General features: G+C 45.2%; 1 protein-coding gene across 2 annotated transcripts; it reads left to right on the top strand.

The window, feature by feature from the left end:
• Positions 1-17,447, top strand: IRF6 (interferon regulatory factor 6). 2 transcript variants are annotated; one of them, XM_063114190.1, is made up of 9 exons: positions 1-206; positions 3,681-3,765; positions 4,322-4,498; positions 8,445-8,649; positions 9,676-9,804; positions 11,828-12,001; positions 13,011-13,403; positions 14,135-14,253; positions 14,871-17,447. In XM_063114190.1, exons 3-9 carry the CDS (start codon positions 4,325-4,327, stop codon positions 15,093-15,095), a joined length of 1,419 nt encoding a protein of 472 aa, XP_062970260.1. In that variant the 5' UTR covers positions 1-206; positions 3,681-3,765; positions 4,322-4,324; the 3' UTR covers positions 15,096-17,447. The 2 variants fall into 2 exon arrangements, with proteins under 2 accessions (XP_062970260.1, XP_062970261.1); XM_063114191.1 differs by having other exon boundaries at positions 102-206; positions 4,345-4,498.
• Positions 17,448-17,681: the final 234 nt, after the last annotated feature.

The raw sequence follows: 17,681 nt of genomic DNA, 5'->3' as shown, positions 1-17,681 counted from the left end.
TGCGTGGGGTGGCGAGAGGAACCCGCGGTCCCTACTGCGCAGAGCCTGGCGCCTCTTGGCCGAGCCGTCGAGGAGCGCGGTGGCGACGGGGTGACCTTAGCCGCGAACTGGGTTCGGGGGGACGTCCGCTTCTGGTAGCCGGATTGAGGAAAGGTGGGGACGCCAGCTTCTGGAGACTGGTTTGACCGGGGGAGACACGCCCGCAGGTAGGGAAGGATCCGCTCCAGAGTTTGGGGAGTCGGGGCGTGGGGTGGGAGAGCTTGCTTGGGGACATTTGCTTGTTTGGGGATACCCACTAGGGCTGGGTGCCTGTCGCCCTCCCTCCAGGAGGAGCTTTGGGGCGGTCCCAGTTCTGTAGCGCTGGGCCCCTCCGACCCTCCCCGCCGACACAGAGGGCGCTGCGTTCGGCCCCCACCCACCCCACCATCGAATAGAACTAAGACATCGCCCCGCTTTCCTTTGGTCTTAACAACTTGCTTGGCCGCTGGCCCCTGTGTCCCAGAGACGGAGGGGACTTCCCAGGCCCGCCGGCCCTTGGTCCTGGTGGGTGTTTTGGGAAATTGTGGGTGAGGGCGTCCAGGAGTTTTGGCCAGTTTGTTTTTCCTCCTTGAGTTTGTTTAGCCCAGTCAGGCCCCTTGCCCTGGGCCTGGGAGACACCCATGGATTTCCAAGTAGCCAAGCTAGGTGTTGGGTAGGGTGGAGCCGGGCGTGGTTGCTCTGGGGGTGAGGCCTTCTTTGCCTGAAGGAGCGGGTGGGTGTGCAGCAATGGAGAAAGTCTCCCAGGCTTGACTGGGAAGGAGGCCTGGGGTGCCACTCTTTGCAGGGAGCCGGTTTTGTGGTAAGGGGGCCACAGTGCCCCAACCTGTTCTCTTGGCGTTTGTCACAAGTGGAAGCCAGAAGGGGAGAGGGAGAAGGTGCTTGAGTAGGATTGGTGAAGGGTGATGCTGATCCAGGACAGTAATTTAGGGTTAGATGTCTGTATACTGCACAACAGCAGCACCCAGTACCCAGCAACTTCCCTTAGCCATCCACCAACTTCAGTCCAGCAGGGAGTAAGGGTGTGGGGACTCCAAGCAGGAAGCTCAGAATTTATTTATACCTGAGCAGGGCTACACTAAATGGAGGGAAGGCTGAGGAACTTAGAGGATGGCATTTCACTTCCCTTCAGGAGGAAGGGAAAGATAGGATCACTTAGGAGACCTGTCTGCAAGAAATGGCAGTTGTGTTTTATTCTGAACAAAACCATTGATGGCCAAAACTCAGCTTTGAGGTAGCAGTGCCCTGAAAACTGGTCTGGGCAGGGGCTGCAGAGGTGGCAGTGGGGGAGTTTATAGAGGATCTGCTCCTTGGAATGGGGGTGTGAGAGAGGACAGTTAGTGCCCTGGGGTGGTTGATTGTGTCCCTGCTCAATGCTTGCTGTGAGGGAAGTGGATGGGTTGGCATCTTCGTCCTTGGGCTGGTTAAATACCTGTTAGAGAGACAGGCCTTGAGTTTTGCTGTGATGGCAGCTAGAGATACCAGGGATGAGTTCAACTCGGCTAAGGTTGTTCTGCAGACATTGGGATTTGGGTGGCAAGAGAACTCTGATTTTAGTGTGTTTGAGAGTGGGTACCTGTGCATATATGAAGCATTGTTATTACCATCCTTCATAAAAAAATGTCTTATTGTCCTGTGGGTAAAGAAATACTTCTCGTAGTTTTTTTAAAATTGTAAATCAAAACGTATCATTGTAGGAAAATGTGAATCGTATATAGAAGAGTATAGGAGAGTATAAAAAGCACCCATAATCCCAGCACTACGTAATCATTGTAAATATCTTGTTGCATTGGGGTATTTCTTTCCCTTTTCCAGTTCCGTATGTATGTGTGCATGTACAAAAAAGTATGTTATCTTACAAGGTGGAGCTACTGCTATAGTAAATGTTGTGTGTTGCATTTTTTCCCCTTAACTTCATGTTGTAAACATTTACCCAAATCCAGTAAAAATTCTTCTAACATCCGTCGTTAATGGCTGCCTGATATTGTAGCCTGTGGATGTGACATAATGAACCATTCTACTCTAGGTTATTTTGGTAGTTTTCAATTTTTCTCTCTCTGCCTGTTTTTAGAGTTTTAATTATCGGGTAGCAGGTGGGGAAATCTTGGCTGATTTTCAGAAGGTGGAGAGGGCTGGCAGAGAGGGAGAGAGGGCTCAGAAGAGGGCAGGCTGGAGCTGCTTCCCATGGGGCTGAGGTGGGAGTGCTCATGTGTAGTCCCAGCTTGGGAGAACACTGAGAACCCAGGGCTCGAGATCTTAATCACTGATCTCTGTAGGTGGCTGCTTCTTCCCCATCAGTAGGTGCAGCTCTTCGTCATGGCCCTGTTGCCTTAGTTTTTTCTTGATGGGCTGTGCATTGACTACAATAAGCCCTTTTCTTCAAGTCCAGGATCAGTCAAGAGGTGGATTTCACATATCTGACAGACCCAGTCACAGGACTTACCAGTACAGCAATAGAAATCCTCAAAAGCCCCTTACCTGGTTGACCAGTTTGCTGCCTATTTCCCTGTTCTCTTTTTCCTTCCCTTGCCCCATCCCCCTTCCAGTAGGGCTAGGACCAGGGAGGAGAAGGTACAACCTGACCTTGGAAGAATAAGAAGTTCCTACTCCTTATAAGGTGTAAATGTACTCCATGGTTTGATGGCTTCACATGCTGCCCTACAAAACACCCTAAGCCAAGGCCAAGAATGTGGGGGCACTTGAACAATGCATGCCACCCTTGCCTGCTCCCTGTGAGCTGTGCTCCCAGGGGTAAGGTTTCAGTTGCAGGACTTGGTAATTGGGTCAGAAGGCTCAGGTGAGAGCAGGTCCTGCCTTGCTCTGAAAGTGCCAGAGGCTGAGTTGGGTTTGGGTTTTTCCCATGTGTTTCGAGTCTGGCTGGGGAGAGAAGTGGTGTTAGGGGCCACCCGCTCAGTTAACCTATTTCAAGTGGGAGGCTTCAGCTGGTTTGGTTTCAGAACTGAGATCCAGGTAGGGATCTTTCTGGGTGTAAAGGTGACTTATTTGCCTTCCTGTCCTCAGGCCGTGGTGGGGCTTGAGTAGTTCCAATGCAGATTTCCTCAGGAAGGAGCATCTAATGGAAAACATTGGGCTTTAGTGTTTAGTAACTAACACAGTGCTTGGCACACGGTAGCTGATGAACAAATATTTGTTGAATGAATGTTGTTTTTCCAGGTGTCCCTTTCTCATTTTAAGTAAAAACAAAATAAGATCACCAAAAAATCTAAACACAATATCCCAGGCAAACAATTCTCCTGTGACTGTTTTTACTTTTAGGCACCCAGTCTGGGCAGTCCTTTGTTTTCTGCTGATTGCCGGCCACCGCTGTTGAATGTTATCTGCAATGCCCATGTATTTTTATGAGAATCAATTGCAGACTTTACCCAGGCTGGCTCCTGCAACCAATCGGTTCACTCCAGCCTCTGTGGGGAGGCTGTCCTGGCTGTGCAGGCTTGTCTCATGACTGTTTTTAGTACTCTAGAGTTAGGAACTGTTGTATTTGATTATTCCAGGGTTTTTGAGCTTACCAGACTCAGGTGCTGGGAAGTGTTCTCAGAGCCATTGTCTCCCATGTTCCCAAGCTTTCTCTCAGACACTGGATTGTCATGTGGATAACTAGCTGAGACCCCTTTTTCTTGGCACAGGGTCGTTTGGGTTGCCCAGAGAAAGGAAATCTGCCTCGAAGCCTGGCCCTTCAGATTCTCGTGGACACACTGCCTGCTCGTCCATGTAAGTGAGGACTTTGGAATACAGGACCTGCCCCTCACCCACTTCTCTCTCACCATGATGATGTCATTTCTTACTGAAATATTCCCGTTCACCTTTAGTTGTCTCGTTTAAAAAGAACGTACTTCAGCTTCTTGCCTGTATACTTGCTCTTTCTATAACTTTTTTCTCTCCTCTTCTGAGGTGGGATTGAAAAGAGCAATTTCCCTTCTCTTCCTAAGCCTCTGGTACTTCAGGAAGGACTGTGTTCCAGCAAGGATCACAACACCTTTTTATTTTTCTGCTTCAGGATTTAAATAGAAGAAATGTGATCTACTTGCATGATAAGTCTCATTTGGCTAGAGCATGCAGTATAAATGGCTTTGGAATAAGAATCAAAAGAACCTTTTAACCCCTTTTCTTTTCTTTCCCACTTGGCACAGTTTATTCCCATATTTAGTTTCTTTGCTGTAATCTAGTGAAACTGTAGCTCTATCATACAGGAATGGTGGCTGGGAAAAGTTCCCAGTGGCTGGCCTAATTCTTCTGTTCTCCCTGCTTCTCACTACCCCCTCCCCAGATAATGGCACTTCACCCCCGCAGAGTCCGGCTGAAGCCCTGGCTGGTGGCCCAGGTGGATAGTGGCCTGTACCCTGGGCTCATCTGGCTACACAGGGACTCGAAACGCTTCCAGATTCCCTGGAAACATGCCACCCGACATAGTCCCCAACAAGAAGAGGAAAATACCATTTTTAAGGTAAAGAACATCTTTTACCACCTGCCTTGCCTTTTTTGCCAGTTCTTTTCTGGATCTGTTTGTTTCTACTTTGGCATGGGGAATACACTAGATCCAAAGCTCTGATGAAATGTAGAGAATGTTAATGATGGGGGTGCCCAAACTTAGTAGGTATAGTAATTCTTCCTCTGGGGCACGTCTATAAAGTTGAAGCTCTTTATTTTTTTCCCATTGGTCAAAGGTACTCAACTCACATCCCAAAGGATCTGAGGTGGGGGTGGCTAAACTCCTGTAAGTGGTTGCAGAGATGTGGTTGTTCTGGAAGTTACCAAGGGTCAGCAATTAACTGCTCCACTTCATTCACTCCGGTCTTGCTATAAAGAGGGGTACTTGGGCCTGGGAATGGCTATCTAGGCCAGGGCAAACTGTGGGGTATTAACAGGCTCTTAACATAGTCTGTGGGATGGGCGTAGAGTGCCCTCAGCATGTTTTTCTTTTGATATTGAAATATTTGCCCATACAGAAATAAAATCAAAAATATATATATTTTTCTCATATTTATAACCTCTGCTTAAAAATTAAAGGTGATTTAAATATAAATTTTTATTCCACAAATGTTTTCTTAAATAAAAAAATAGGTCTTATGTGATAGTTATTTTATTTAACCGGAAACAAATTGCATAGCATTTTATAAAATGTAAGTGACACCAAAACTTGACTTAAGACAGAAGTAGGTGGGCAGCTGGTGTGGGAAGGAGTTTCATGTGGTTTCTAACTCTGGAGGCTGTGCCTCTGCTCCAGACCAACTTCTCTCTGCTGGTCACTTCTGTCTCACGAATAGCTTAAGTTCCTGCAGCCCCAAGACACGGAGAAGTGAGTGTGCCCTTTTCTTCACTGAGTATATGCCTGAAGTCCAAAGTGAAATCCAGTCCCAAACCTGGGCCTCTCAAGATTGATGTCCCAGGTTCTTGCTGAGATTGGATTGGAAAGGGCAGAAAAGGTGGGCTCAGGGCTCAAAGGAAAGCCATTCTGGCCATGTTTCCCAGTAAACTTACTTATGTCAGGTGTTGAGAGGGGAGCAGAGAGAAAAGTGGCCTGAGGGTGCTTAGAAAGAAAGTAAATGAGTGCTCTTAATTTAGTATTAAATAATATAACAGTGATAAGGAAAACATCTGTAAACCAGCATCAGTTGTGGGAGTTGGCATTGAGAAGGAGGTGGGCCTGCCCTGGCCCAGCTGGCCTTCTCCTGTGGCCCTGGTCTGAAACTGGATTTGCAGCTGAAGCATCTGGCAGTGGCTGCCCATTAGGAGGAAGAGGCTAGTCCTGAAAGCTCCAGTTGTGAGGGTGACTTGTAGGCCTGGGGCTTGTGGGAAGAGTGGCTGTGGGGAGGCTGCTTTGCTTCGTTTGCATCATATATCTGTTTGCAGAATGCTGAGGGAGGGCCTGGAAAGTCAGGAGAAGAGGGAAAGTGCTTCCATAGACCCCAAGCTTTGCTGGGTCTTTGGGATGTGCAGGTAGAGCACTAGCATTCAATAGGTGCCTGTGTTCATGATCTCATTTAATTCTCACGAAAACTCTATCAGGGAGGTATTACCCTCAGGTGTAGATGCAGAAGATGAGTCTAAGAGTGGCTGAGTAACTTGCTAAAATCACCCAGCCAGTAAGTGGTGGAGTCAGGATTTGAACATATGTCTGTTTGTCTGGTTTTCACCCCCAATCAGACTGCCCCTTCTGACCAGGAATTGGAAGACCTGGCCTCAAATCCTACTACCATCAGCTGCATGTGTGGTCTTGAGCAAGTCATTTGACTTCTCTGGGCTTCAGCTTCCCCTTCAGCAAAATGGGGATGAAACAGTCTCATCTGCCTCAGACTCTTGTCTGAGAATCAAGTGAAATTAAGTATGGGAAAGGATTTGTAAAGCACCATAAAATGCAGAGATTATCTCCATTTTAGGAAGAAAAATAAGGACCCACACAGTGATCAGAATCTCTCAGAAGCAAGACTCAGGATGGGTTTCAACAAGTAATGTTTATAAATCACAGTGATTGGTGCATGGTACCTTGTAGGTCCTCCTTTCTTGACCCTAACGTTCCAATCATAAAGGGTCAGCCTTGGGTCCTCGGTGCCGTCTGAGTGGGCTCTGGGGGATGGCTGTGCAGTGAGCAGGAAGGCTGGGGCTGTGGTGCTGGGCTAGTCTGACTACTCTCTATAGAAAGACAGGGCTTTAGGGAGCCACAGAAATTTGCAGGCCTCTGCCGAAGTCTGTACATCTCGAGTTGGCTGATTGGTGCAAGAGTGAGCATGGGCACAGAGGATGAGACAAACATAAGGGAAAATGTGGGGAGGTAGCAGCCAGGTGCCACCAAGTAACTGGAGATGTGCCTCCCAAACTCTAGGGACCAGTGAAGCTGAAATCTCCCTATAGGCAGTTGGATGAATGGAGCAGCAATTAGGCCCTGTAGTGCCTGTGAAGCCGTGTAAGGCAGCACAACTTTGTCAGACCTTTTCATTCCATACCACAAAACAGAGGAACCCAAATGTGAGAAGACGGTAAGAGGAAGTCAGTCTCAATTGGAGGAGGAGGATTTAGATTAGCTCTTGGAAGAAACTTCCTCATGATTGTGAGGCTCTGCAAGGCGATCAGAAATCTCAATATACAAGGCAGAAAACAGCTTGAGAAAGAAGTCTGTAGTCAGGATCAGAGGCAGAGAGTTGGGTTTGGACAAGTGATATGCCCTGTTAGCTGAAAACAGTTGGTGTGTGCTTCCTGTCTTGAGTTCTCTGCTAATGATATCTCTTTTTTCTGCATCAGAGCATGTCACACTCGTGAAGAAAGCTTAGCAATCAGAACATAGGTTAGCAGTGGGGAGAGTGGATATCCTGTGAGCACAAACATGACTGCCTGTCAGACGTGGAAGCAGGCCTGGGTTTCTACTTCCTGCTTTGTTCTTAAGGACCTTGGTCTATGCTATGTGCAGCCTGGGTCTTCCTTTTCCTCATTGGGAAGCCTACCTTGTTCCCCTTGTGTGGGGAAAGTGCTATGAATTCCCATATTTGAAAATCAGAAAGTGGGAGTCAAAGTGATTTTAGTTTGTGCCACCAGCCACTGGTGTGGCCGACAGATGATGTTTCCAATGGGGTAGTAGTTTGAGGGAATAGAGAAAGGGAGGGGGTGTGGATTTGTTATGACTTGAGACTCTGAGCCAGTGGGGCAAGCTGAACTCCCTGAGTGAGCTTCCTGTCCTCCTAAAGGCAGTTGGTTTCTACGGTTCTTTACTTATGCATCAAATTGAAGACTAGAGGGATGGGACCAGCAAGGCCAAGGTTTTCATATCATTTGCCATCTCCTTTGTTGTACTTATTTTTGTATAAGTAACTCATTTCAAAAACATAAGCAAAGGGCTGGCCCGTTAGCTCAGCTGGTTAGAGTGCAGTCTTGTAACACCAAGGTCACAGGTTCGATCCCCCTACCGGCCACCTGCTCTCCCCAATTTCCCCACCCCCCAAAACAGGTAAGAAAAAAAAGTTACCTGAAATCCTGCTACCTAGTGACCATTAGCATTTTGATGCATTTCCCCTCCCAGACTTTTCTTTGTTTTTAGCCCTTCATTAAAGCAATGTCATCTTGACAGGTGCTGGTACCAACACTTGAGATAAGGCTCCTCGCTTTGGAAGATTGTGTTTGCACATGGCTTAATTTCCCTTAGGGATGCCCTGCCTGGTCCTGAGGGCAGTGTTTCCAGCAGCGGTCTCTGTAAATTGGGGTTGGGATGGTGGGGCAGTCACACAGGGGTGTGTGTGTGTGTGTGTGTTTGTATGAGAAAGAATGAGCACACATTCAACAACATCTTAGAATGTAAAAAAAAATTAATAAATAAATAAACTTAAAAAAAAAAAGAATGAGCAGACATTTTGCAGTGGTTATGGGCAGTAGTGGACACTCAGTGTGGTTTTCCTGTTCCTCAGGCCTGGGCTGTAGAGACGGGAAAGTATCAGGAAGGGGTAGATGACCCTGACCCAGCTAAATGGAAGGCCCAGCTCCGCTGTGCTCTCAATAAAAGCAGAGAATTCAACCTGATGTACGATGGCACCAAGGAGGTACCCATGAACCCGGTGAAGATATATCAAGTGTGTGACATCCCTCAGCCCCAGGGCTCGATCATTAACCCAGGTGAGGCCCCAGTGCTGGGGAGAAGGTGGGCAGTACGCCAGGTTCTGGGCTGGGCTCTTAAAGAGATAGTCAACTTGAAAGCAGCCTGGTTTACAAAGTTTTTAAGACTGGTAAAGCAAGAAAGCCTTTTCCTAGGAAGGACCCAGAGAACAAAAGATGTAAACTCAGCAAAATCTTCTTGCTCATTTAGGGGAATGGTAATTAGCCTCATTGCTTAAAGCATGAAAAAGTAGAGGTAGTATAGAGTTCTGCTGTAAAAATAGCCTTTCTTGGGACTTGAGAGGCCAAGTAGTTTTGAAGGAGGAGGAATCAGAACTTAGAAGGTTTGAGTTCTAATCCTAGCTTTTATCACTTTACTGCTCGTGGGACTTGAATCAAGTCATTTGACCTTTTCAGCCTCAGTTTCTTAACTCTAAGATGTGGGATCTCATTTTTCCTGCCTACTTCAAAGGCTGCTGTAAGAATCAATTGACATGACATGTGGAAACTATTAAGTTCTTTATAAATGTCGGCTGAGTGATCATTTAATTTGTAGGATATTTTGCTAAGAGAATACCACCTGATTTTCCTATTTGCTCAATGCTTAACAAGTATTAAGGACCAGATAATTTAGACTTGTATTCCAGTGAATTCAGTGAGGCCCTGCCATGAGGGGAGGAGTCTGTTCCTCATATTAAGCTTACAGGGGTGAGAAGTTGATGTCCTCGAGTCCTTAAAAGTGATACTAGTGTGTAGGAAGTTAATGTGTAGGTATGCTAATGTGTTAAAAGATTTCTAGAAGGGAGTAGGGTTTGCAGCTCCTGTACAGGGGAAGAAAGGAGATCTTGCATTGGGGCTCTGTAGGAAGAGTTGGAGCTAGGAGTTCATATACCCTTGGATCCCATTCCTTTTAGCTAGGGCAGTGAGGGTGCATACTGAACCCAAGGAGCCTCTGTGCTAGCAGTCCCTAGCGTGGATGGTGAGACAGGTATAGGGATAACAGTGCAACCTGAACCGGTCACCTGCAGCCTTGTGTGTCTCGGGTAGGATCCACTGGGTCTGCTCCGTGGGATGAGAAGGATAATGATGTGGATGAAGAAGATGAGGAAGATGAGCTCGATCAGTCACAGCACCATGTTCCCATCCAAGACACCTTCCCGTTCCTGAACATCAATGGTGAGTCGGGGTGGTAGGTGGTACAGAGGGATAAGGAGGATGTAAGGGGCTTTGACCTTGGAACTGCTGACCCCTCAGCCACATGGCCCTGGGAGCAGGATCAGGCCCTGTGGCCAGCCTGCTGGTCTGTTAGCAAACAGGAGCCATAAGCAAGGGAACAATGCCAGCTCAGTTATCCCAGTGCAGTGGGATGTGTTCTAAGCACAGAGAACACCTTCTGAATCTTATGTGATAATTCATGACATAAAAAAATCTAAACCCATTCTCAATCCCACATACAAATATATCAGTGGTTATAAATTTTGACCATTTCCTTCAGGCTGTGAGCAGACATTTTGATGAAATGTAGGCACCCTTTTCCACTATTTCCCTTGGTATCAATTCTGTGTCACTTCCTTAACAGAGACCATTCTGCTTAAGCTGTATCATGGGCAACTTGGCTCTGATAGGATTTATCTGCAAGAGACTTTTGTCTTCTTTTATGGACATTTGAATTCAGCTTCCCAGGAAAAATGAATTGCAAGGTTGGGAGGCCACTGTGTGAGAGAGCAGGTACTGAATCTCCCACTGCACATCCTGAAGACACTCAGACACAAGCTGAATTGCTCTTCTGCAGCATCTTCACTTCATCTGTCCACTGAAGTGCTCCTAGTTAAATCACTTGCATCAGTCGGTCAACTTTTTTTGTTGTCTTTTTGGTACGTCTGGCTGCTATGGGTCAAATGAGATAACTTGTGCCACCTAGAATACTTAATATATCAAAATGATTTCTTTAGGATTTGGGGGTACCCTATTCTAGGTGATGCCCCTACCTTTGAGAATCAGGAAATGACTCTTATTGTCTATTTACTGGCCCTCCTTCCCTTATCCTGCCATTTATATCTTTGCAACCAAGTGATGGGTAAAGAAAAATTTTGTAGAGATCTTCCAGGTTAATACTGCCACGTGCTATATTCACATTTAAGGAGATTTTAAGAGTTGGACATCTGGAAATGTGGGATCCTTTCCCAAATCCTTGGCTGACTCATTCTGTTATTCTCAGTCCTTAAAAGGTTGCAACTTATTTCCAGTATCCCTCTGTCCTGTTTCTGTTCATATTTTATTAAAGCCAATACTGTGTGTCCTTGTGTTATGGGCTGCCCTGATCCTTTTTGGAAAGTTGTGGAATATATATTAAAAATAAAAAAGTAAAATGGGTACATAGATTTAACCAGACTTGTACACAAAAGGTCAAAGAAACATTAAACTTCTGATTTCAGAGATGTTGGGGCAGAGGAAGAAGAATTGTTGAAGAATAGATGCCTAAGAAGAGGCTAAGAGGAGAAATCTGTAGACTTTGGAGCAAGCCAACTTTGACAGTAGCAGGGAAATAGGATAGGTTTTTCACTCTCTTTTTTAAAAGCTTTAATGGGATACTTTTGAATAAATAATACTTTTATATGGTTTAAAGTTTGTAATAGTACACAAAGGTAATCAGTTGAAAGGTTTTCCTTTCATTCTGTCCTGGAAACGTCTAGTTCTTTCCCTGGAGACCAATCTTTCCAGGTTCTTCGGTATCTTTCCAGACACTTTATGCATGTAAAAGTATTAGTTTTTAATGAAATTTCTGTACATTAACCCTCACTTGAAGCTAATCAACTAATTCAGTTGAGTTCATTTTATGGAGTACAATCAGCTTCTATTTAATTGCTGGGGCCAAATTTTGCAGCAGGGAATCTCTCACTCATGTCCATTCTAATTTAACCCCTAGAGAAAACTCCCTTGTGTATCTGTTAATCTTCAGCAAACACAGGTTTTCGAACTATGAGTTTATGTGAGAAATAATATGATTACAAAGAAAGAGCCAGGGAGCCTTATTTCTTATTGTGTTAGTTGCAGGAATTATTGATGGGCTGGGAGATCACACTGTGTCATAGTCCATGGTTTGATTCTTGTCTGCTAACCTGGTTAGTTCTTAGAACCTCAGACCAGGTTTTGCATTGTGTAGTGCCCCTTCCTGCTCACCTACGTCCTTCTGTTCTAGGTTCTCCCATGGCCCCAGCCAGTGTGGGCAGCTGCAGTGTAGGCAACTGTAGTGTGGGCAACTGCAGCCCTGAAGCAGTATGGCCCAAAACAGAACCTCTGGAGATGGAAGTGCCCCAGGCACCCATACAACCCTTCTATAGCTCGCCAGAGCTGTGGATCAGCTCTCTCCCAAGTAAGTGAGCCCTGATCTTTCTTGCTGAGTTTTTATCTCCTATTATAGTCCCTTTCCTGTCCTGCCCTTTGCCTCTATTTCTTTGCCATGTATAGAGTAACTACCTGTCCCACAGGCACCCTCTGTATCTGGTTCCTGGCTGGCTGATGAGTCACCAGGGAAGAAGTAAAGAAACATTGGCCTACTTGCCCATGGCGATGCTCTAATTGGTTAAGTTCCAGGTTACTCACCTTGTAGGTGGGCAAGAGGCTGGGGTTTATCAGTCTGGCTAGGGGATTTGGGGACAATGCCAGTTGTGGGATAGAGAGGTTAATGGCATAGATTTGGTCAAGGAGGCACTTGAATTTTGAGGGGCTTTAGGACCCGTAGGAAAAAATCTCTTTATGAATTTGGTACAGATTTATCTCAATGAAGAATCGGTGTCATTGTCCCAGTCTCCCTTTTACACTATACCTGGTGGGGTGTGAGTGATAAAATTCTGTCCGAGAGGCTAAGTAGCTTTGATAAGGCCTATTGGGTTAAATGGAGACTTAGTGAAAATTCACTTTGCTGTGAACTGTGTCCTTTTATGGTATATTGTTAGAACAGATCCACAGTGCATGAAAGATGGCTTGATATTTCTTCTTGTTCCTGTGGTTTCCTTAAACAATGAGCTAAAAATAAGAGACAAACCAGATACCATAGTTTTTAGCTTCTTCCAATGCCTGTTGATGTGAACACTCAGTGTGAGGTGGGGATAGCAGGACCCTGCACTTAGCTTGGTGACATTCTAGCCCTTAAGGTGTGGTGATTGAACAGAGATAGTCTAGATGGACCTTGAACTGTTTGCTTTAAGGCAGCCTTTTCAGTGAATATTCCAGGGATATGCTGATGTCTCCCTTTATTGCAGGAAGGATAGCTATGGCAGTGGCCTTCCTGAATGCTTGATCTTGATGGACTTGGATGAGTTTTAGGGATGGACAGGCAGAGCAGTGGAACAGGACTCTCACTGTCATCTCTCACCTTGCAGTGACTGACCTGGACATCAAGTTTCAGTACCGTGGGAAGGAGTATGGGCAGACCATGACCGTGAGCAACCCCCAGGGCTGCCGGCTCTTCTACGGGGACCTGGGCCCCATGCCTGACCAGGAGGAGCTCTTTGGTCCTGTCAGTCTGGAGCAGGTCAAATTCCCAGGTCCAGAACATATCACCAATGAGAAGCAGAAGCTGTTCACCAGCAAGCTCCTGGACGTCATGGACAGGGGACTGATCCTGGAGGTCAGCGGTCATGCCATTTATGCCATCAGGCTGTGCCAGTGCAAGGTGTACTGGTCTGGGCCATGTGCTCCATCGCTTGCTGCCCCTAACCTGATTGAGAGACAAAAGAAGGTCAAGCTATTTTGTCTGGAAACATTCCTTAGTGGTGAGTATTTTTTTCAGAAGGTCAGTAGTGGGAATTGCTCCCTGGAAGTATATCTTCTTCCATTCCTCCCTTTCTCCTTCCTTCTTTCCTGCTTGCAAAGGTCTTAAGCAAAAAATTACTTCTGGAGGAAGTCAGGGAAGAAGAGAGCCTTGGTTCTGAAAAATGAAAGTGACTTAGGCAATGAAGAAGAGAGTTCCACTCCAAGGGAATGTACTTGGAAGCTATTTTTTGGTTGGTTGTGGCTCCTTCAGTGGTAGGAGAGAGAGACAGCCTTGTCATTCCTCTCCAGATGTTACCAGCTTATGTTAAAGATAAGCATAAAGTTAAATTTGGAAGGTGACCCTGTTTGTCATATTTAGCAAAACACATACTTGTTTCTTTTGGGAAATATCTGAGTGGTGAATTCAAGCAGACAATTTTAGGGAGAGCACTGAGATGGGAATTTTGCAATGTGGTTTGAATCCCAAGTCTAGATCAATGATGTTCAATAGCATCCTCTGAAATGATGGAAATGTTCAGTATTTGTACTGTCCAATATGCTGTCCACTAGCTGCATGTGGCTATTGGGCACGTAAATGTGACTAATGTGCCCGAGGAACTATTTCAATTAATTTAAAATTAATAGGCACATGTGGTTAGTGGCTACTGTATTGGACAGCATAAAAAATTATATTTACTAAGTGGATATGGAATGACCCAGTATACCAAACTTGCTCTTCTGTGTTCTGCAGATCTCATTGCCCACCAGAAAGGACAGATTGAGAAGCAGCCACCATTTGAGATCTACTTATGCTTTGGGGAAGAATGGCCAGATGGGAAACCTCTGGAAAGGAAACTCATCTTGGTTCAGGTGAGGCGATAAGGGTGTGTCAACAACTCTTCTTTTTTCCAGTGCTTTAGCCTCCAGGTGTGCATTGAGCCCTGATGAAACATCCAGCAGACACAGGCTTTGTAGAGTAGGACCAAGCTGGGGAATATGAGGTCCTTAAAGTGAGTGACTGATTTAGTGGAGAACTTATCTTTCATTTTCTTACTGACATTAGAGTCTTGCTGAAATCTCACAGGATATGACACTTTCCTGCTTTCCTTATATAAAAAACCTTTTGAGTTGCTTTTAAGAAAGTAACCTTATTTTAGGAAGTGGTAGCAAGGCAACTTGGATTTGGCCCCCAGAATTGTACAGTGAGGCAAGCAATAGATGAAATTTGGTTAAAAGTCTTGCTAAGTAAGCAGTCATTTATTTTGGCATGTGATGTTATGCTACATATAGCTTCTTTACCTTCATTTGAATCAACTTCTAGAGTGAAACTTGGCAGGATGGTTGAGAGAGATGATGTATCCTGTATCTAGACATTAGAGTTGGAGGTTTCCCCTGGGCCTCACAGATCTTCCTTCAATCTTAGGCCCCTCCGGCTGCTTTAAAATACCTTTTCCTCAGTAGATACCCGTGTGCTCTGTCCTGAACAGGTCATTCCAGTGGTGGCTCGGATGATCTACGAGATGTTTTCTGGTGACTTCACACGATCCTTTGACAGTGGCAGTGTCCGCCTGCAGATCTCGACTCCAGACATCAAAGATAACATTGTTGCTCAACTGAAGCAGCTATACCGCATCCTCCAAACCCAGGAGAGCTGGCAGCCCATGCAGCCCACCCCCAGCATGCAACTGCCCCCCACCTTGCCAGCCCAGTAGTCACAAATGCCATCTTCTTCGTTTTCTTTTTTACAATATTGTACATATGGATATTTTTTATTATTCAGATTTAACCAGCTTTTAAATCTCTCTTCTTTCTAACAGTATTAGAAGTCTATGACTCTCCAAATATGCCTAGCTTTAAAAGTTGATTTAATTTATGGATAAATCACCCTTCAGACTTTCCTTTTCTTTTTTAAACCACCTGATGGTAGCAAAATGTAGTCAAAGGAGATTTGGCCTGGGAGTTTGGACACCAGGGTTCTAGCTGCAGCTTGGCTTCCATTGTGATCTTGAGCAAGTCATTTAACCTCTGGGCTTCAGATATATCACTTGTAAAGTGAGGGGATTGGAACGATGCCTGCAGTTGCATCCAGCTTTAAAATTCTGACTCGATGACTTCATTCTATTTGTAGACAGCAAAACTGCCTGGAACAGAAATCTTCTGTGTTGTTCTTGTACCACATTTCTCTTTTGCTTTCATTAAAGTTCCCTCAAGCCTTGATTTGCCCAGGATCAAGCTCTGTTTGACCTGTTTTGCTGGTATAGTAAGCTGGCTCCCTGATGCGGGGAATGAGAGGGAGAGCAGCTGGCTGGTTGCTTAGGAACCAAGCTTGATATCTAAATAGAAATGGGTGCCGAAGTCTGAAAGTCACTCAGCCTGTGGAATAAAAGCTCATAAATTGCGCTCGTAAAGGGAAGCTGTCGACACAGAAAACCTAGGGATTCTGTGGAAGAATGGGTTGTCAGGTGGTTACCTTGTCACCATTCAGATACACCTGTGTACATGTGTGTGTGGTAGAGGAGAGAATGTGACTCAGGTGGTAACCTTCAGAAGGAGGAGCTCTCTTTTTATTTTCTTCTCTGAGGAAGACCTGGGAGTGAGATGTACTCCTCTGACTACAAAAGGGACAGTTTCTCGTTGCTTGGAGATTTTTAGCATCTTCTGTCGTTTGGATTTTTTTGCATTTGAGGAAAATGGGGTTTTGGGTGTGTTAAGGCCAGGCTGAGGAAGGGCTGGGCAGTGCTCTGCTGCTCATCTAGCACAAACCTGCTTGTCTCCCTTGCTAGCAAAAGTATCTGGGTGTGAACGACGAAGGTGAGTGGTGTAGAATATTGCAGCTGCATTTGTCACAAACTGGTCCCATCTAGTAATGTTTGCTCAGTCCCTGACCCTTCTGTCCCTCTCTGTTATTTATTTTTTTTAAAGATGAAATTTTCTGTAATTTAAACTCCAGGACCTAAATGGAAAAAAAGATGCTAATCTCTGGTTGCAGGTCTCAATCCTCTTGAATACTGATGCCTGTTTGTGTCAGGCCATAGTAAGGAAGCCCATGTCTAGTCTGCTACACTTAAAACAAGATATCTCCTACTTTCCAAAATGAAAAGTTGGGCTAGCTTCATTTAAAAAACAAAAAGCTCAACTTAAAGGTGACATGGCAGTTATTTATTTAAAATGCTTAAGCCTTGGTTTTAGGGTCCCTGAAAGACCTAGTATAATCTGTTGTTATTAAAAGCATGACCAAGAGAGATCTGGGTTGGTCAGGTGCCCAACTTCAAGCAAAAGTTGGCCTTTTAAAGACCAGGAAGCATGCAAGGCATAGAAGCTATATATTTTTTTTTTAGTTATTTTGGTGAGTGGGTGAAGTGAGGGCTTGGTCTTCATGTTTGGCTTCCCCATCTGTATCTGGGAGCTCAAAGTTAAAACTCACTGTAGGCAAATTGGAAGGGCACTGTTGAATCTGGGCTGGTCTCTTTCCCTTCTTCTGTGAAATGCTAACAGCCAAGCTGTCTGGATGGGAGCCCAGATTATCTAAGCTGGCAAAGGCTTTTGAGAAAGTGCCAAGAAGGACTGAGCTTTTAGTATGTGACTGTAATGAAAAGTTTATGAGAGCAACAGAGGAACGGATGAGAGGTTTTATGTGGTCTTGACTAGATAGCTCAGTTTGTCCCTTGCATTGAATCCTTTTCAGAATGCTAGGAGAGTGCATGCAGGGATCTCCATCACCCTCAGCATTCTTTCTCTGGTCCTAATAGATGGATGCCAAGTGTCCTTCCTTTCTTGGGGAGTTAAGTCTGCTATCTCCTTTAGTGGCTACCACCACTCACTCCCTTGGAGTTTTCTTCTCCCTTGCTTTCACCACTTCCTTTTCCTCACTGTGTACCCCACCAAACTAGATTAGTTCAAAGTTAAAGAGTCCACTGGAGGTAAATTAGGAGGGCAAGTCTTATGTTCCCATCGCACCCTATACTTCTGCTTTCGGTATAATCATTGACCTTGTAATTGCTCAGCATGCATCCTGCTTCACTACAAACTTGCTGAAGGTAGGGATTGTTTGTCCTAGACTTTTCTGCCAGTCCTAAGAACAATGTCTGGTACACAGTATGTTCTTAAATATTTGTTTCTAGAATAAATGAACAAACAAAATAAGTTATTTTATAGATTTATTGCTAACCACCATGGGGAAATAAATATGCGAAAGGGAAAAATTTTTAAATTAGAGGACTCTATTTCTAACTGCCTCTGAGCTAAGAACCAGAGTTAGGCTGGTAGCTCCTGCAATCTGGTCCTCTTTCCATACTGGC

This window comes from Cynocephalus volans, chromosome 11, assembly GCF_027409185.1.
Source record: "Cynocephalus volans isolate mCynVol1 chromosome 11, mCynVol1.pri, whole genome shotgun sequence".
NCBI lineage: Eukaryota > Metazoa > Chordata > Mammalia > Dermoptera > Cynocephalidae > Cynocephalus > Cynocephalus volans.
This window is presented reverse-complemented; position numbering and strand designations above follow the sequence as displayed.

Bases quoted from the DNA above. Each gene is read 5' to 3' on its own strand.
- IRF6 (XM_063114190.1), top strand. From the start codon at position 4,325: ATGGCACTTCACCCCCGCAGAGTCCGGCTGAAGCCCTGGCTGGTGGCC. The intron at 8,650-9,675 runs GTGAGGCCCCAG...TGTCTCGGGTAG, and splicing joins GGGCTCGATCATTAACCCAG to GATCCACTGGGTCTGCTCCG. The intron at 14,254-14,870 runs GTGAGGCGATAA...TGTCCTGAACAG, and splicing joins GGAAACTCATCTTGGTTCAG to GTCATTCCAGTGGTGGCTCG.